The 21,086-nt window shown below is 45.1% G+C and overlaps 1 protein-coding gene across 1 annotated transcript; it reads right to left on the bottom strand.

The window, feature by feature from the left end:
• Window positions 1-5,997: 5,997 nt before the first annotated feature.
• Window positions 5,998-11,530, bottom strand: STMN1 (stathmin 1). The gene is made up of 5 exons (XM_027109635.1): window positions 11,423-11,530; window positions 9,762-9,834; window positions 9,088-9,260; window positions 6,948-7,139; window positions 5,998-6,518 (listed from the first exon to the last, which is right to left on the bottom strand). Exons 2-5 carry the CDS (start codon window positions 9,772-9,774, stop codon window positions 6,447-6,449), a joined length of 450 nt encoding a protein of 149 aa, XP_026965436.1. The 5' UTR covers window positions 9,775-9,834; window positions 11,423-11,530; the 3' UTR covers window positions 5,998-6,446.
• Window positions 11,531-21,086: the final 9,556 nt, after the last annotated feature.

The raw sequence follows: 21,086 nt of genomic DNA, 5'->3' as shown, positions 1-21,086 counted from the left end.
TTACACATTATGAATGTTCTTAATGCCACTGCATCGTACACTTAGAAATGATTAATACAGTACATTTTATGCTATGTATATTTTACAATAAAAAATTTTTTGATGAAATGAAAAAGAAAAGATGCAAAATGCTAGCCTCAACTTTAATAGTCTTCAACAGACCTTGTAAGATTGTTATGAGAGTTTCCATATGCTTACTTTCCATTTCTGTACTTACCTCATTGCAGACCAGTAACATTTTGTGGACTGACAGCGGTCCCAAGACTGCTCTTTTTTTTTTTTTTTTTGTGGGCCTCTCACTGCTGCGGCCTCTCCCGTTGCGGCTCAGCGGCCATGGCTCATGGGCCCAGCTGCTCCGCGGTATGTGGGATCTTCCCGGACCGGGGCACGAACCCGCGTCCCCTGCATCGGCAGGCGGACTCTCAACCACCGCGCCACCAGGGAAGCCCCAGGTCTGCTCTTTGATAGTACTGATTCAGGCTGCTGAGAGGTGGACTCTGGCTTTGCAGAGCCTCTCAGGAGACCTTCCAGAAGGAACAAGGTTTCTGCTCCCCAAGCAGGTACTTCTGGATACCAAGCCAGTCACCCCAAGCAGCCCCAGGCCAGGCACACTGATCTGAATTATGTCTGGACCCCTTCTTCCACCCTAGTCTCTCTCGCAGGGTCTTCTTGATGTGCATTATTAATAATGTGTCCCCGTTTGTGGCCCCTGATAAGTATAGGGAATTGTGAGGTAGGGGATGGAGTGGGGTGAATTGGGAGAGAGAGAAGTACAGGGTAGAACTGTGATTTTCTTTGTGATCTAACCCCTATAGCAAACTTGGCCCAAGCATCACCTCCTACAGGAAGTCATCCTAGGCGCACAGTGGAACTGAGGCGCCCCCAGCCCCCACTGCACACTTCTCCCTGTATTCTCATTGAATGGCTGACGTGGAAAATTTGAAAGTGGTGCCTACTCTTCTGGGGTATGGTAGGCCTTGGTTTGCGGGTCTGGCCAGATTTCAGGCGTTGGCTAGGCGCTCTTGCGCAGGGTATTATCTGCACAACTCTGAGCAGCTGCGCTGATGACTGGGGTTCCAGGCCCATCTCCACCAGACTGTGGGGTACTCCAGAGAGGCGCCCATGTTTGGGATGTTGCATCTGAGTACAGTGCTCTCTGCTTGGCTGAGCAACAGAGAATACTGTGGGCTTTTGAGAGATCTAGACACCTGGGCTCCAATTTTAGAAAGTCTACCTCCAAAGGTCTGATGAGGGTCCTGAATCTCTGTATTTTGAAAAAGTGCCATGTGACTCTGATGCCCAGCTGGTGTCTGGCCCATAAGAGGTGCCCTCGAGTGTTCGGTGACTGTGGTCATAGTGGTGCAGCATGTCTGTGGAAGGAGACTCGGGGACCTCCAGGAGGGGAGCTGGGGGAAGTTGGGAAGGAGTGGCACTTTTATATATCCTTTTGTACTGATTGGACTTTGACCTAAAAAAAAAACGTGTGGCTGACTGATGAAGTGGCTGTCGTCCATGTCAGGAACTGCAAACTCTAGGCCTGTATTTATACCTGGGGCTGTGGTCCTTACAGACAGAAGTGGGTGGATCAGAGGAATGGAGAGCTAGAGAGCACACATCCCACCTCAAGGGGGCAGCAGCTGCCCAGAGCTTGCTCCGTGGGACTGTGAGCCCAGGGTGGCCAGATCTGGTTTTTCAAGATAAGCCTGAAATCATATTTCCAAGTGTAATTAATTGTCACCTAATTCAAAAATTTAAAGCACAGCATGGAGTGAAGACAACACGCCTGCTGACCGACTCTGGCTGCAGGCCACCAGTTGGCGCCTTTGGATCTAGGAAGATGCTGTTTAGGATTGGGCACCTCCAAGGCCAGTCTGCAAAGCCAGGACACAGCCAGTCTTTGCTTCTAGAAAATTGGATTGACTCCCCACGGGGTCTACACAGGACAAGAACAAAGCGGGTGCCCAGAGGAGTCACCACCCACTCATAATTCAGCACCTATTAACCTCCCACCCTGTGCCAGGCTCAGTGCTGGAGATCCAGTGATGTGACAGGCACAGCTCCTGCTCTGGGGGACGCTTCCTTTTAACTAGAGAGACACACTTGAAATAAATAATTGCATGATAATGAATTCATTTGTGAAACATGAGGAGCTGCAGCATAGCATGGGGGTTAAAAGTTCGGGTTAGGGCTTCCCTGGTGGAGCAGTGGTTGGGGGTCCGCCTGCAGATGCAGCGGGCGCGGGTTTGTGCCCCGGTCCGGGAGGATCCCGCGTGCCGCAGAGCGGCTGGGCCCATGAGCCATGGCTGCTGGGCCTGCGCGTCCAAAGCCTGTGCTCCGCAGCGGGGAAGGCCGCGGCAGTGCGAGGCCCGCGGCAGTGAGAGGCCCGCGTACCGCAAAAAAAAAAAGTTTGGGTTAGATTCCTGACTCCACACCTAGCCGTTTATGTCACTTTGGGCAAATACCTTAACCTGTCTCACTTGCCTCGTTTCTTGCCTGTGAAACGGGCATGATAATGTCATAGGGTTGCTCTGGGAATCCATTGAGATGATGCAAATAATGATTAGCCGCTGCCATGAAGTACAGAGAGCTGTGAGACCACGTAAGAGGGAGCCTAGGCTTCGCAGAGAACCCCACCAAGGCCCCCCCAATCCCAGCGATACTGGAGCTTCTCCCCAGAGAGGGGAGTGGGAGGCCACAGGCCTCCAGCCTCCCCTCCAGAGGGGGAATCTCCTCCGTAAGGAGCCTGGCCTTATCTTCTTGTTGTTCCCAGCAAGGCCCAGGGACTGCTGCACCCCCAGAGCTCAGTCCTCCTTGTACCCACCATTCTGCTGTAGCGGCCACGGGCATCTGGCCAATCTCCCGCCTATTTCTTCTCCCCTTGGATCAATTTCACAGCCCACTGGCCCCTAGTAGGATTGGTGCCCAAGGACAGGGAAGGTACTGCTCTTGACCACACTGGGAGAAAGCTGGGCATTTCCCACTATGGGCCAGAGCCCCTCCACTGAGGTTGCTGCATTTCAGAACTTATCAAACCCTGCAACTGTTTTACAGATCTGAGTGCCTGTATAAAACAAGTCAGAAAACCTTCCTGGTGCCGCTGAAGTGCAGAACACCAGCTTCCACTGGCAGGGGCCTGAGCCATGGGGACCTTCTATTTGACCTGGGCAATGAGGGAGGAGGCAGACGGCAAGAGGCTTAAGTGCCAGCGATGTTTCTGGGGCCTTGAAGTTCAGCTCAGTGGAGGGATCCTCAATGGCCAAGATATGGTTGGTCCCTGATCTAACCAGGTAGCGAAGACCTGCAACTAGTCTTGAATGTGGAAGGGAATTTCCAGGGCACCTAATCCAGCCTCCCGTCCAAAGGGGGAATCTCCTCTATAAGGAGCCTGGCCTTATCTTCTTGTTGTTCCCAAACAAATCACTTTCAACAGTGATTCAGAAGTCAAACTAACAGTAAGGTGGTCAAACCATTACCTGGGAGGACAGAGTTATATGGGGTGGCCCCCTCCAGCTCAGACGCTCATCACTTCATCCCCGTGCTGCTGAGACAGCCTCCTGCTGTGGTCTCCATCGCCTTCTCTCCAATTCATCCTGCCCCTGCCTCCATTTTCTCTCCCTCAAAACGGCTCTGTTCACTGAACACTACCATTCCTGTGTTCTAAAGCCCCACTGCTTAGGATAAAGGGAATGAGAGCCTGCCATGAGTCAGTAATCATGGCAGGTTCTCAAAAAGTGCGTGCTCGTCAGTGCATGCTTGGGTCAACATCTGACTTCTCAAAGGACTGGCTCAAGTCTTCCCTCCTCTATTAAGCTTTCCAGACCACCGACGCCTGTGGTTACACTCTCCACAAAACCACCAAAACACACTTGGCCAAGTACAAGCATGTGGTCGAGACCATATTCTCAGCAAAGTGTTCCACAACCCTCCTGCCCGCTTCATCCATAAGCACAAGGTGCGCTGGGACCCCATCTCATCTTTTCATCACTAGCACATAGCTCAATGTGGGGCACACTCTAGCAGCTTGTTAAACGTGGATTTAAGGGCTTTCTTCATCCCTCAAACCTCTCTCTTCTGCTGAGGGCACTCAATCACCATGTCCAAGAACAAAAGCCTCAGGAAGAAGGGACGCACCTCATTTTCCACTCAAGTCAAAGGAAACAGAGTGTGCTCCGTGGTGACAGTGAAACCACTCTGGCCTTACAAGCCCAACCTATGACATAAGTCCTGCCAGGAGAGGCTGGCCCTGCTCACTCTAAGTACAGGACAGAGAGTCCCCGGGCCCAGGAAAGCACAGACAGACATTCCCCAGAAGCTCCTGGACACCCACTCCTCCTTCTCTCCAAATTATACGCAAAGACTTTGCGTGGAAATTACTTAACCTAGTTCAACCCTCTCATTTTATCCTGGAGAAAACTGAGGCCCAGGACTAGTACGTCTCCAAAGGTCAGAGGTAAAATAGAAGAGCCAGGCCTTCTGATTTTGTTGGTAAAATGCATCCTCTTCAGTTCCCTGTGACAATTGTTGTCACACGGTGGGAGCTCAGGACCACTTTTTGATACTAAGTCAGGGCCACTGTGGGGTTGGCTGTAACTAACTGGGGGATCTCTCAAGCCCATCTTGACCCTCTTCTTGCTTTTTCCTGATCTCTGTTACCTAGCCTACATGTCCCATATAAACAAAAACTTACTGTTAACCGTAGGACACCTAGGATCATTACTCCAAATTTCTATCTTCACGCCATCTTTATATCCCAACTACTCAGAACTGGTGCTTTAAAGACTCCCAGAGGCACCACCTCACCCATGCAAACCTCTAATACCTACTATATGCACACAAGCCTCACCTTTGCCTATGTGTTCAGGTATTGCCATCATTAACCGAACTACACTTGATCCTTTTCCTGTTTGCCCTACATGGTCATGACTCTTTAAATTCAGCCTTCTTTCAGAACCCCTACAATTGATCACCTTGTAAATTTATAAGTCAATTCAAGGCATACAAAAGCTTCATAGTCATTTCTACCTCAAGAGTATATACTTAGCTCACTCACTAGCCTCTGGTTAAAAAGTTATTTATATATAGTGCTAAATATATACTAAATACAGTTCTAAGTGTGCTCTACACACACACACACACACACACACACACACACTCTCACTTAATCCTAACAACATAGAAGAAAGGTTGGTAGGCTATTATTCTAAGTTTGGTGAAACCCAAATCCAGAGCTGCAGAGGCATAAGCATGGCAACATGCAGACCCCACTGCAGTATTAGCAGTCATCCTGGAAACTTTCAAGGAGCGTGGCTTCCAAGAGCTTTTCCACAGACGTCTGAGAAGCAAATAATCATATGTAATTAAGGCTATTTCCCAAATAGCCTAGGAAAGCTGCCAAAGGCTTTCCCGGAATTGAGAGGCAATCCTTGACAACTGTGAACACTGTAACCTCTGGATACAAGATGAAGCAACTGCCAACCTTCACCACCCAAGTCAATGCTGCTCCAGAAAATAAGGTTCCCTTTCTCAGTGCATAAGGGCTGCTATAGTGGTCCACAAGGTTTTACTACTCTTTTGATTCTTGAGAAATGGCTCCTATGGCAGGAAAGCATTAGGATTCACGCCACCCCCAGCTGTAACATAAAGCAAATAAACCATCAAATATATCTAACTAGGATCTTAAGATTTCTCTGAACTATTCTCTAGAAACACCATTTGCCTTTTTAATGGGGGCACAGAAACAAAAAATGCTTGTTTGCCAATAAACATCTGAAACACTATCGTAACAGCTGATCGGAGCCGAGGCATCACAACAAAGTGACGATTGTGGAAGAAGACAATGCATACGACTCTGGAGCGAGAAACTCCAGGGCAGAGACCTCGCAGTGATGTGTGTGCTGGGTATTTCCGCCAGCCTAAAGGCCCCATCTGGAACAAATATAAACTAGGAGGGTCTCTATCACTGGACAATTTATTACCTGGACAGAAAGAAGTCACTGCCACCAACAGCACTGTGCAGTTTTATTAACCATTCAAGTACAGTAGCATCTGTTAAGATCGGGACAGAATTGGGATTTAAAAGTGAACAGATATTCAGCATCTAACAGTTTGAAAGAAGCCACTACATACTCTTTTCACAAACATGTTTTCACAGAGCCAATACAGTACTAGCCATTAACCCAGCACACCAAGTGTACTGAAGTAGAAAAGATGCAACAAGAAAAATAGCTACATTAGAAAGACTTCAACACTTTAGAAAAAAGAGTAAAACACTTTTAGTTTCTCCCCTTTAGCCCCTAAAACAACATCATACAATCTGGATCTACCTATACAGTCCTACATCAGCTTCTAGAATATTTGTCAGGAGGGCAAAAATAAAATGACACTGGCCAGTACAGTCTTTGGATATTTAGGAAGGGGAGGGGGAGAAAGTCAGTTCTCAGAACAAATTAGTCAGCTTCAGTCTCATCAGCAGGATCTTTGGATTCTTTGTTCTTCCGCACTTCTTCAATGTGCTTGTCCTGTAAAGAAACAGTATATACCATCAGTCAAGTAAAAAAAGCCTGCCAGGTCACACCCCCAAGAGGCCCAAATCAGCATCAGTAAGTATGTTATATAACATATATAATAATATACTATTATTATATAATTATATATTATGGGAATCACATAACTAGAGTTCTAAGACATCATCTTTGAACTTCCTGGGTCACTCATGGAACCTAATGATTCAGCCTTCTACTGCTCTTCCAAAGAATGTGCAATTATGCTAGGAATTGGTGAATATTCCTTCTTATTTAATATAAGATGCCTCTGATTTAACATGTTAACCCCAAAATTGATGACAAAGACACCAAGCACATGTGATCAAGGCAGAGAGTCCAAGCCACTTCGTTGGTGTATCAAACCTCAAGCTCTTAAGCCCCTCAAAGCCAGGAAGAGACACCAACCTTCTCTCGCAAACGCTCCAGTTTGGCAGCCATTTGCGCCTCTCGGTTCTCTTTGTTGGCTTCCATTTTGTGGGTCAGCTTCTCTTCTGCCATTTTACTGAAGTTGTTGTTCTCCTCTATCGCTTTTTGAAGCACTTCCTTCTCATGCTCTCGTTTCTCAGCAAGCTGCTTCAAGACCTCAGCTTCATGGGACTGGAAAAGATTTAACAGGCTAGGCGCTCTGAAATGTTACTTAGCGTAGTTAAAAATCACAAAAGAAATTATTAATTGAGGATTGAAGATAGAAAATTAGATCTCTAAATAATACTGAAGTCAGGACCTGAATTATCCATATCAAAATACCGTGAAAATTATATTCTTTTTCTTGTGTTTGTATTTACTTTGGAAGACTGCCCGTATTTGTTCAGAGATTCTTGCCCAATTATTCCTTAAGGAAATATTTGTAAGATTTACTGCTTAATGGTATCAAGATGACTTGAGTGACATGCACTTAGGAATGACACTTTATTGTAAAGAATTTTGGTTTTTTAACTTCAAAGGCTACCTAAAGAAAATTAGGTCATTATAAAAAATGTAACCATATTGATAAAAAGAAAATACATGGCAATGATAGAAAATTTAAGACTAAGCCTCCAGATTACTATTTAAGTCAGAGGATTTGTTTCAAGGAAAGGCTTATTAGCTTTTTTCTGTGGAAGCCGCATTAAATTCCAGACCACTGGAGCTCTGTTACCACGGTGTGCCTCCTTCAACAGACTCAGAACAGCTTATTGCCAAACAGATTCCAATGTGTTTGGAAGCATCAACTTGCATGAAAACTTCAGAGCATCTGCCACTAGTTCTGTTAATTCTCTTCTTCAAAATCCCAGTCGTGATAAGAGTTTCACTATATTTAGCCAGTTACTATGTAAAGCGCAGACTAATGACTACAGGGCCAGCACTGATTCCTAAAAAAAGTCTCTGTCCAGCCTTTGGCTACATCTCTTCCATGAACTCAAACTAAGTGAACTCCATCAAACTCCATCAACTCAGACTAAAAAGAAGAGCAGGTGGGAGATGAAACACCATTGCAAACACAGCCACTCTTCCTGGGGAAATAATTCCATGTTGACAGTGGGTCAGCACACATACATAAAACATGCGGCACCAAAAGGTGTACAGCACATGCTACAGCAGCTTAAAAAGGGGCCCAAAGTGTATGTGTGTGGTTACATGTACCAGACTTCAAAACACTAACTGTGTTGGTCGTAGGCAGGTTACTACTTCACCTTTTTGTGCCTTCATTCCTCTAATTTTAGAATTAAACCCACTTACCCCAAACAAGGTTGTTGGAAAGGGGGACTAAATGAGAATTTCTGTAAAATTCTTAATGAAACGTTTAATAGAGGGAAATACACCAAAATGTTAACAATAGTTATTTCTGCGAAGTAAGATAACGGATACTTTTAATTTCCTACTTATAAACTTCTGCGGTTCTCAATTTTTCTATAACAAGCATATTAATATTTGTTGACTTTTCTGACTAGTTCTTTTTAAAGATAGCTACTTTATAACAGAAGTACTTAGATAATAGCTGCCACAATACCAGTATGCCAGCTGAGCAACACAATCACATAACTAGCAATTTAAAATGTTTTTATTGTACAGCTCTCAAAAAACAAAACAAAACAAAAAAACCACAGACATACACAGAAACCCAAAAAACAAAACAAAAAAACCCCAAACCTTAAGAGACAAAAAAAGAATCATCTACCAACAAATCTATTTTTCAAAAAGAAAGCATGAGAAGCATGAACTTTGGTTTCAGGCAGACCTGGGCTTGAATTCTGGCTCCAATACTCACTAGCTATGTGACTCAGAAAAATGACAACATTCCTGAGACCATTTTCTAACCTAGTATCTCAGACCACACCTACCCTCTAGGGTCACTGTAGAAAAGGAGAATGTAAGTAAAGGAGATGGTACACAATAGGAGCTCAATAAATGATGGCTGGTATTTTGTTCCCACCACTGGCATATGTAATTTTCACAGTTATAATCACCATCTGGCTACAATTCTGTTTTCCTCCTCTTATAAAAATAACACAGATTTGCCATATTACATTAATAAATATCCTGTTTTCTGTGAATTGATGTTTACCTTGCGTCTTTCTTCTGCAGCTTCTAGTTTCTTCTGAATTTCCTCCAGGGAAAGATCCTTCTTCTTTGGAGGGGAAAGGGGGAATTCTGGGACAGATTCTTTTGATCGAGGGCTGAGAATCAGCTCAAAAGCCTGGCCTGAGGCACGCTTCTCCAGTTCCTTCACCTGGATATCTGGATTTGATCATATTTATAATATATTCAGAAAAATGGAGTTTTCCTATTCTAATAAACTGTTCTACCGTTTTCTAAAAACCAAATCAATTTAATGAATAGAATTAGGGCTGATGAAGCAGCTGTGTTTACAGGCAAGAAATTATTATCTAAATACCACCTCCCAGAAAAACAAAGCTCAACATTTTTGGATTAATAAATACCATTCTAAGATATCAGTATTTGACAATCATTTCCCTGAACAAAACAAAGACTTATGCAAAACTCCACATTTTGCTTTACACCAAGCCAAATCATCTAATAATGAAACAATAATTATGAGCTCTCAGTACATTCAAGTAATAATATTTTTTTCTTTTTTAATTATTCTCTGATTTATAAAATAGATTTTTTTTTTGGTAAGACCAAAACACAAGTGCCAAATTATAAGCTTAAGACTTGAGCCATCTCCTAAAATTAGAAGCCCATCACAATTTCGGATTTTCCAAATAGATTACCTACCAGAAGAAGCCATGGTGAACAGAAGACAAGAGACTGGCAGTGTATTCTACACAATCCACTAGCAAGGAAAACCCTGGAAACGATTTTCAAAAGCATGCGATCAATTTCTTTGCATTTCCATGCCATCGATTCAAAGGGACCTCAAATCACATCCATATAAATCAATGTCAGAAAAATCACTACTGTGGAATTAAATAAGACATCATTAACTAGAAAATTATAAAAATCCATAAAATACTCCAACACTGGAAAATGTGAATTGAATAGAACGCTGGTTGCAGAAGATGAAGTTAACTGAGCTTGCCTGTTCAAAAAATACTTATATTTTTTAAATTAGACGGAGTTTAAGTCACAAGATTTTTTCCTCCCCTATATTTTCCCCCTGGTGAGAAGATATTCCAGGTTCAACGCCTAGCGAGACCGGAGCCATCTTAACACTGCCTACAACTCATTGTGCAAATGAAATACCCAACCCTGCTTTGTCTGTGTCTGCCATGTGGAAAACAAAACGCCCAAGCTAATATTAACCAATAATGTCGAACTCCCATTGTTCCTGCGGTTTAAGCTCCTTGTCCAACAGCTGGTAACATTAATTAGTTTTTATGAACCTCTAGGTTTTAGGTTACAATAGTTGCTGCCTTGTGTAGAATTTTTCATGAAAAATTCTACATCCTTTGATTTTTTTTAAAGGTCATGATTCTTGTAGACCCCAGACTAGTACCAAAACCGTAGGAATACAGGGTCTCAACACCTGGAGCTTAAAATCCGAGTCAGCAACACGGTCTAACCCCGGCGGAGCATTAGACTCAGCACCAGATCCAGGGTGGGCGTGGCCCCGGCCCAAGCGAGGAAGAGCGGCAGGCCGCCCCCGACCAATCAGAGCATGCCCTACACTCCGGCCTCTGGCCCCGCCCCCTTCCTCCCCGCGCCTTTTCGAATCTCCCCGAACTCATAACACCCCGGAGCCCGCGCGCGTGGGAAGGGGCGGGATAGGCGGGGCCAACGGTCCTATCCGGGTAACTCCGCCCTTCCCGGGCTCGCCCCGTGCGGACGCCCCCACCAACTCCCGCCAAAAACACCTTGCGGCGGCCCCCACCCTCGCCACAGCTGGGCGGGTGGGGCAGTCCCCGGAAAAAAAACGTGGGGTACCCCACCATCGGCTCACCACCTCTTTCCTTCACTCCCAATCTGCCGCCACCCAAGCGGTCCGCGCCCCACGCCATGAGGACTGGAGCGCTCTCATGGGGTGTCAAACTCTCGGGCGCTGCTCCCTGGGGGCGCCGCCCCGCCCCTTCAGACAATGGGGACCCCAGCGGGGCCGCGCCTGCAGGAGGAAGGTGGGGGCCAAATGAGGGCCTACGCCCCCTATTGTCTCCTCGACGACCTCCCGGGGCTAACGCACCGAGCTCGCCCAGCAGGCCGCGCCCCCTCCCCACCACGGCCGCGCCCCCGGGGAGCAGGGACAAAGCCGAGGCTCCGCCCGAGCCACACACAAAGCGGAGCGATCCCCGCCCGCCAGCCCCTCTGGGGCCGCGGCCCCGCCCGCCGCCCTCCAGCAAGGGGTCGCTGCCAAGACCCTGCCCCTCCCTCCGGCCGCGTCCCTCTCGCTGCCCCCAGCCTGCAGCCGCCGCCGCCACCTCCTCCTGGAACCCCGCACCCACCTGCTCGGTCCGAGCCGCCTGGCCACACTCTGAGCACCCACAGACCCGGGCGCGCACAAAAGCGCCAAACAGCGGCACGTGACCTCCCCGCAGGGCTCCGCATTGGCTGAGAGAGGCGGCACGTGCCGGCCCCTCCCCACCCCCGACAGCCCAAGTGAGCCCCGCCCCTGGGGACCCCGGAGCACCTCGGGAAGTGTAGTTCAGGCTGGCGGGACAGAAGGACAATGCGAGGGGTGAGGGCTTCTTGGCGGTGTCTCCAGGTGTGAGCCGGGGGCTTGGACGGTCGTCTGGCCGCGGAAGAGGGTGATGCGGTGACCCTGCCTGGGTCTGAACCAGTTCTCCCATCCTTAGGAAAAGGGCGGGGCAGGGTCCCTTTCTACCTCTCAGACGGTGGCCGCCTGGACTCCGTGTCTGTTGAGCCACTTGCCCCACGTCGCCCCAAGGGCAGCACTCGGACAGCGCATTGCCCCTTCGGTGCCCCACCCTGTAACGCCACCTAAGACGCCCAAGACCTTGTGACAGGACAATGCCACTCGACGCCCCCATCTGTCACCTGTATTGTGACATCATCATAATTTCTAACCCACTCAGCCCTAACAGGGCACGGGCGTGGCCCTTAACTCACTGTGTGAGTTCTCGCTACCATATTAGGGTCCCTGATCTGGTGACCAGAGACCTGTGGGGGGGAAAGCAAGAGGCTCTGGAATTTGATCTCCTTTGGTCTAACAAAGTCACTCGGCTTAAATGCAGGCTCCCATCTGTTCTGCCAAGCCTTTTGCCGGATGATAGGGAAGGAAGCGCAATAGCAGTTCTAGACTACTACACAGACTGCAGTTAAGTGTTGCTTTTGTTCTTGAAGCACGTGCTCCCTGATCGGTGGGGGCCCTTTTAAAGAATCAAAACAAAAGAAGCCACAAGGTCACGGTTCCCCCTGCCCTGGATAGATCAGAAGCACAGCAGATACACAAAGGAAATTGGTCTGACCCTGGCTATCTTAGAACGACTAGCCTCATTCTTACCACAGAAAAGCCAGAGGAAAAATAAATAAAATGAACATGGTTCCCAAGCCCCTTTTCCCATTCCCGCGACCAAGGCTCTGTCCTCGGTAGTGGTCATTCCACCAAAGCACATGCTTTGAGGTCCTGACTAGGCAAAAGGACACCTTCATTTTATTGCTCCGCCTCCCCAAACCAAGAAACAAACACGACCCAGTTTGCTGAAACAGGAGTCCTAATTTAAAGACTCCCCATGTCCAGCTAGTCACTAGGGATATGCTGGAGTTAAATACAATTCAGAGTGCCTGAGACAAGGAAAACTGGATCATACAGGCAGCAGACACACCACACAAAGCAAACAATTAGCAATGCACTGATGCCTGAAATATGCTTGTTGCAGCATTTCTCCAACAATCGTCCTTGTGTGGGGTCGGCCTCTCCCCCGCCCCCAGTCTAAGTGGTTTTCCCTTAGCATGTGAGCAGGACCAGGAATAATTCAGATTCTGAACCCTGAGAGCCTTCTCCCTCTCAGACCAAACTTAGCCAGCAAACAGCCAGGTGTTTCCATCTTTCAGATATTCTGAGCAAAATCTCAGAAATCGTTAGGAAGAGGAGTGGGGATAAGAGCTCACTGAAAAGTGACAGATTGGCAGGCAACACACACAAACAAGAAACCCAAGGCCAAGAGGTCTGCTATCCCCTGAACCAGCCTTTATCTTGAAGTCTTTGTACTTGATCTGGAGGTTTGCAGAGGAAGGTCCCACCCATTTGATACACTTTTTTTTAATACAAGAAATTGCCACAAAAATCTCACACTTCTGACTATTAATGTTATGACAGAAAAAAAAAAATCTTTCAAAACACTGATTATTTTAAAGCACTTATACCGCTTCCCCCCACCTTTTCTTTCTCCCTGGAGCAGATGTCTATTTCCATGGAAACCACAGCTAGGAATGAAGATGTTAGAACTCATGTAGATTTTTAATCTTTTTTTAACGATGCCACTTGGCTCCTGGGTTTGTTGATAGAAGCCTGGCCCTGCCAGCCTCTATGACAAGGATTTCCTGAGATCCCCACTGCTGCTTGATGACTTGAGGGGGCTGGAGTAAGGTTTCCCCCAGAATGATCCTGTGAATAAAAATGTGTCCGGTGGGATGATCCTATTCTTTAGGATGGGGCTGCTTTTCTAAGAACTAGACCACAGCTATCTATTGTCAACTCTTTTTTTTTTTTTTTTTTGGCCACATCGCATTGCAGGCGGGATCTCAGTTCCCCCACCAGGGATCAAACCCATGCCCCCTGCAGTGGAAGCTCGGAGTCTTAACCACTGGACCACCAGGGAAGTCCCAATTGTCAACTCTTATGAGTGTTCGTGTATGAGCCTTGGAATAGGAAGGACTTCAGACTGTAAGGAGAGGAAACAGCTTTGCCATTTCACTTTGGAGAGGGGCAGAAGCCCCCTTCTCGGAAGCTTCCTAAAACTAACTTCAAAATCCACTCCCTCCTGAAGTGGCAGCAAGGAGTTAATGTTCACATCTTGGACTTGTCTGTCTTTGCCCATGAGAATTATTTTTGCCTCTGCTCAGATGGTTTGGTCGAATTGCTGTGGAGCTGGCTGCGACTATGGCTTAACACAAAGTGAAGTAGAGATATGGCAGCCATCCAGCTTATTTGATCTGTGTAGACAGCTAAAGGAGAGCGCTTCAGGCTTCAAAGTGCAGAAGGGATGTCTACACTGATCAAACAAGCTGGGCTGTTGTCAGATCTGCTCTGTTCTTACAGAGCACCGGCAGCCTTTGTTCATTGTTGGTTCTGAGGCTGCAGGGTTGTCTGCCACAGAGGCGCCTCCAGGTTCCACTGCTGCTTACAGGGCCTGTCCTCGGCAGAAGGGTGTCGTGGGAGAGGTTTTCTCCTTGTCCCCAGCCTCACTGTTTCCTTTGTCCCCTAATCCTTAGGCATCGTGCTCTAACACTCCTTTTCCTGTTCAAAACCTGTCTGTGAATCGGCTATTTTACTTGTCTGTCTCCCTCACTAGACAACTAAGTCCACGAGGGCAGGGGTTGTGTCCTTGTCTCGGTATCCTTAGTGCCTGCCCAGAACTGAGCCTGGCCCCAGATGGTGGGGCCTGGATGTTTGCAGTTGACTTTAGGCAAGAACTACTTCTCTCATCCTCAGCTTCCTCTTCTGGTGCTGGACACCTCCACCAGATAGAGGTGGTGAGGATTAAATGAGATAATGTATGTGAAAGTGCTTAGCACAATGCCTGGCACATCTCAGTGCTGAGACTTGTTAACCATTATTGCTAGAGAAGTTTCTTGATTACTATAGGTTACTGAATAACTGAATGAATGATGACTAGTAGACTTTCTCCTTTCGGTGGGAATCATTGTCACTGGCTTAACTCTTCCTATGGGGTATTTTTAAAAATTCAATTAATGCAACATTTTGAATAGATCAACACAGTCACATAGTTTAGAAATAAAGTATAGGAAGTCCTCCTCCCTTCTCTATCCCCATCTGCCAGATTCTCTACTTACACCTCCCCAACCTTAACCCTTGTTATCAGTCTCCTATGTATCCTAGGGTTTCTCCATGCGTACATAAGCAAATTTTAGCTATGTATACTTATTCCCCACTTCGTAATAAAATGGTAGTCTGCTGTAACTGTTCTGCACTTAGCATTCTTTCAGTTAACAGTACATATCAGTGATCTTTTCCCTGTTCATACATCAAGCATTTCCTGGATCTGGGATCCAATGTATGAATGTTCCATAATCTAGTTAACCAGTGCCCCATGCATGGCTCTTAGGTTATTCCCAACTATTTGCTATTTCAAACAATGCTGTAATAAACAAGCTAGTATATATGGCATTCTCCATGTGGGTAAGTATATCTGAAAGTGTGGTATTGCTAGGTCAAAGGGCAAACACATTTGTAATTTGGATAGTTCCAAATTGCCTTTTATAGGAGTTGTACCAATTCAACACCCACCACAAAACAATGGTGTTTTAATTCATTATCTCAGTTCATTAAAAAATGGATGGGGCTTCCCTGGTGGCGCAGTGGTTGAGAGTCCGCCTGCCGATGCAGGGGACACGGGTTCGTGCCCCGGTCCGGGAAGATCCCACATGCCGCGGGACGGCTGGGCCCGTGAGCCATGGCCGCTGAGCCTGCGCGTCCGGAGCCTGTGCTCCGCAACGAGAGAGGCTACAACAGTGAGAGGCCCGCGTACCGCAAAAAAAAAAAAAAAGGATGGAAAGGCTTTGTTCCTAGAAATTTCAGGCATTAGGGAAAAGGAGGGGGAGGACTAGAAATCCCAGGAAAGACATGGCTGTCAGTTCTGTCTATATTAATAACTCCTCTCAATACTTGAAAAGCAGCAGCTGATCTCAGAACAGCTCTGGTGCCTGCACTGTATCACTGTCTCAATCAGTCTTGTGGTAGAAGTATCTGCAGGTGTCACCATGAGATTGGAAGATTATTGAAGGCAGGGTCTTCTTCATAGCTGTATCCCACTCCCCTCTCCATGATGCCTGACACAGTGGCTGGCATATATTTTATTTAATCCATTCTAAGATGTATTTTCCCCCACATTTGTGTATCTTTGAAATCAGTGTGCTCATAGTCCATAAGTACCAGGTCATAATTGCTGACAGCATATTTTCTTAGTGGCATATAAAATAATGCTATCTTAAAAATAAATGGCATATGTGAGTCAACAAAATATGGTAAAATGCACACACATTAAATGTGTAGGTGGAACGGGGCCTAGATGTCACTGCCCCTGCCATCTTCTCACTCTATGTTCTAACCTTCATCCCTCTTATCTACCTCCATGCCTTCCTCCAACAATTCCTTTTATGGGGATGACTCCCTATTTGCCTTCTTGAGCTTCCATCTCTCCCCTGAACTTTAAAAAACATTTGCAGCTGCCTAAAGGACATCTCCTCATGGATGCCCCATAAGGTCCTCAAATTCTATAAGACCCACATTGAACTAACATCTTCCCACCAACCATACCTCACTTCCCCATTCTGCTAGAGGCTTTGCTAGACTCTTGCCCTCCAGATCTAAAACCTCAGTCAAACTCAACTCTTCCCTCTTTCTCACTCAAGCTTCCACTTATAGAAACTTAGCATTTTCTAATAGAATGGAACCTTTAAAATGATAGTAGCTACAAGAACAAAGCTGGAGGACTCACACTTCTTGATTTAGAAACTTGCTACAAAGTTACAGGAGTCAAAACAGTGTGGTACTGGCATAAAGGCAGATATACAGACTAATGGAATAGAATAAAGAGCCTAGAAATAAACTCTTGCATATACGGTTAAATGATTTTTGACAAGGGTGCTAAGACCCATTCAATGGGGGAAAGGATAGTCTTTTCAATAAGTAGTGCTGGGACAACTGGATAGCCACATGCAAAGAAATGAAGTTGGACTCTTACCTCACACCATATACAAAAATTAACTCAAAATGAATCAAAGATCTAATTATAAGACCTAAAACTATAAAACCCTTAGAAGAAAACATAGGGCAAAAGCTTCATGATGTTAGATTTGGCAATGATTTCTTAGTGGGACACCAGGCAACAAAAGAAAAATTGGACTTCAGGAAAATTAAAAATTTTGTGCCTCAAAAGACAATATCAACAGAGTAAAAAGGCAACCCACAGAAAGTGAGAAAATATTTGCAAATTATATATCTTACAAGGGATTAATATCCTGTAACTCAAAACAAAACAACCTGATTTGAAATGGGCCAAGGGATGGACCTTGAGGGCATTATGCTAAGTGAAATGAGTCAGACAAATTCTGTATGATCTCACTTATCTGTAGAATCTAAAACAAAACAAAACAAAACCAAAAAACAAGCTCACAGATACAGAGAAAAGCTTGGTGATTGCCAGAGTGGAGGGTGAAATGGGTGAAGGAGGTCAAAAGGTATAAACTTCCAGTTATAAAATAAATAAGTCCTGGGGATGCAATGTACAACATGGTGCCTATAGGTAATAATACTGCATCGCATATTTGAAAGTTGCTAAGAAAGTAGATCTTAAAAAGTCCTCATCACAAGAAGAAAAATTTTTGTAACATGTATGGTGACAGATGTTAATTAGATGTTATTATGGTAACAATTTTGCTGCTACAAATATCGAATCATGATGTTGTATACCTGAAATTAACATAATGTCATATGTCAATTATACCTCAATGAAAAGTTTTTTTAAAAAAGAAAGAAAATGGGCAAAGTACTTGAATAGACATTCCTCCAAAAAAGCTGTACAAATGGCAAATAAGCAACATCACTAATCATGAGGTAAATGCAAGTCAAAACCACAATGAGACATCACCTCATACCCATTAGGATGGCTACTATCAAAAAAACAGAAAATAATAAATGTTGATGAGGATGTGGAGAAATTGGAAACCTGTGCACTGTTGGTGAGAATGTAAGATGGTACAGTCACTGTGGAAAACAGTATGGAGGTTCATCATAATATTGAAAATAGAACTGTCATATGATCCAGCAAGTACAGTTCTGGGTATACACACCAAATAATTGAAAGCAGGGTCTTGAAGAGATATTTGTACATCCATGTTCATAGAAGCATTATTCACAGTAGCTAAAACATGGAAGCAATTCAAATAACCATTGACAGATGAATAGATAAACAAAATGTGGTGTAGACATACAATGGAACATGAATTCAGCCTTAAAAGGAAGGAAATTTTAACATATGCTACAACACGGATGATCCTTGAGGATATTATGCTAAGTGAAATAAGACAGTCAAAAAAAGATAAATACTGTTTGATTCCACTTTCTTTTTATTCTTTTTTTTTTTTTTGGCCACATTTTGTGGCGGCGAGATCTTAGTTCCCCGACCAGGGATCGAACCCGTGACCCCTGCAGTGGAAGTGCGGAGGCTTAACCACTGGTGTGCCAGGGAAGTCCCTAATTCCACTTTTATGAAATACTTAGAGTAGGCAAAATCTTAGAGCTAGAAAGTAGAAGTGTGGTTGCCAGGGGCTGGTGGGGGGAGGGGGAATAGGGAGCTATTGTTTAGTGGGGATAGAGTTTCAGTTTTATAAGATGAAAGGAGTTATGGAGATAGATGGTGGTGTTGGTTGCATAACATTATGAATGTACTTAATATCACTGAACTGTATACTTTAAAATGGTTATGATGGTACATTTTATGTTATATATATTTTACTACAATAAAGAAATTTGAAAAAAATGATAATAGCCAACATACTTATAGACTGCTTACCACATGGCAGGCACTGGTCTAAACACTCCATGTTTGTTAACTCATGTTAATCCCCAGAACAATCTTATGAGATTTATTAATCCAATTGTAAAGATGAGGAAGTGAGGGTGGCCAACTGTCCCGGTTTGCCTGGGACTAAGGGTTTTTCCTGGGATTCAGGACTTTCAGTGCTACAACCATGAAAGCCCGAGGCAAACCCTGATGAGTTGGTCACTCTAAAGGAAACTAAGGCACAAAGAGACAGTATCTTCCTAGACTTGTCAACAGGGTCCTTGTCCTAGGCCCTGCACTTTAAAGGGCTTCACTCTGACCCTCCTCCAGCTGTGCCCATTTTCATAGGCGAGGAGTCCCCTGGGGCCAAGGAGCCATGCCCACCCTGAGCCTGGGCACCCTTCTAGACCATACTCTGGGAACCGGGACTCCAGAATTCCCTGTCCAAATGGCCAGAGTCCACTTTCAGCAACTGCACCAGCCCCTTCCCTGGGTCTATCCTCCCAAGGGCAAAACTTCCCTGCCAATGAGTACACCCCTGTAGGCTGGCTGCTTGTAAGGGGTGCGGATAAATCCTGCACATGGGGGCTGGGGGGTAGGGAGTGCACACAGGAGCCAGAAATAGGAAGAGAAGGGATCTAGCTCAGCCACAGTCTGACCTGGAACTCCCAGGAACCCAAGAATTCTCAACTCAAAACCTGGCTTTCTAAGTTACTTTGGAGGTATACTTGTCAAAGTACAAGGATAAAGCATATATTTTTAGAAAATGGTTTGTTAGCTTGATTTATAACTCTTAAATGCTTAGACGTAAGGTATATGGGCTTCCCTTTTATACTCCTGACTTGGGTCTGGCAAATGTTAGCAGCAGGCCTGCAAAGAGGTTGTCACTTAACCAACTAGTCCACACACAGAGAAGCACAGACATTTTGCAGTCAGGTTCCAAGTCTGTGTTTTTAGCTCTCACCGTAAACTGTTTTATCAGCCTAACCCTATTATTTTACGAATGGGGGGAGGAAAGCCCAGAGAACTTTAGACATTTGTCCAAGGTTACACAAGCAGGAATTTGAATCTGTGCTTTAAATGATGCTGTAGGTACTGTTCAGTTACTACTGTGTGAGCTTGGGCACGTGACTTCCTCTTTGGGGGCCTGCGTTTCTTCATCTGTGAAATGGGGAGAATTCCCCTACTTCATAGGGTTGTTGTCAGGACTAAATAAAATAACATGTGTAAAGTATCTAGCATTATGTCTCATGCCTAATAAACCTTCAATAAGTGACAGCTATCATCAAGCAAAGCTCTGATCACACGACTTTTCTGCTTGAAAACATTTGATGAATTAAACTTTGGGGCACATTACATGAGAAAAATAAAAATTCCTGAAACCTAAAAAAAAAAGTGATGACTCCCTTGGATTATGGTCCAAGGGTCCTTGGCATGGCATTTGAGGTAACTGCAACCTACCTCAAGATGAGTTAAACCCTGAAATTCTTTGATTCTTGATGTATTTGAAGATCTGTCATCTTCAAAAAGGGATAGTTGGAGGGAAGCACAATTAAGATGCATGGAAGAACTCTGTGGTCACTGGACTTAGCTAACAATAGAATGGATGTCTCAAAGAATGAATGAGATCCTGGCTAGGAGAGATGTCCAGACAAAGATCTGTCAGCCAGCCACCAAGATGGTGAAGAAGGATTCTTGCATTAAGAGGAAAGTGACCTCCCTTCATGCTTTAAGATTCTTTTTAAATGAGATGGGGAAAGGCTCGTGACATCAAGCAAAATGAAACAAATGAACAAAGGCTACCCAACTGTGTGTATAGTATGAGCTCAACTACAAGGAACAAAATATAATGAAGGAAATGCACCAAAATATTTGTTCTGGGGGCAAAATAGTCTGGATTTTCCAACATATATTCCTTTTTTTTTTTTTTTTCCAACATATATTCCTTTTATTAATGATAAAACAATTATATATTAAAAATAGAAAGGAGTTTTGTCCTCCTCACTGAGCTTAGGTCCTTCTACGTCTCTAAGACCTCTGTCCCCACTTCCCCCCACCCCTCCGAGTTTCAGCTTTATTGGACTCTTCCCATCTCCCTGGAAAGTCACACACCTATACGTTTTGCTGACACCAACCCCCAGCCTTGAGTCCTTGGCCTTTGTCTCTATTGAAATTCTCTCCACCTTCAAGGTCTTGATCAATCTCTCTGATCCCCACACTCTCTCCAGGTATTGTAGCTATTTATACATATGTTTGTCCCCCTCACTAGAGAGTAAACTCCTTCAGGGCAGGGTTCTATATGGTTTTGCCTTGGTATCCTTACAGTGCCATGAATAGACTGTCGGCAAATGCCAAATCATCTGGCTGATGTCTTTTTGGCCATTAAACAACACTCAGGGCT

This window comes from Aethalodelphis obliquidens, unplaced genomic scaffold, assembly GCF_003676395.1.
Source record: "Aethalodelphis obliquidens isolate GAN/ISIS:26980383/991018 unplaced genomic scaffold, ASM367639v1 scaffold9, whole genome shotgun sequence".
Lineage (NCBI taxonomy): Eukaryota > Metazoa > Chordata > Mammalia > Artiodactyla > Delphinidae > Aethalodelphis > Aethalodelphis obliquidens.
This window is presented reverse-complemented; position numbering and strand designations above follow the sequence as displayed.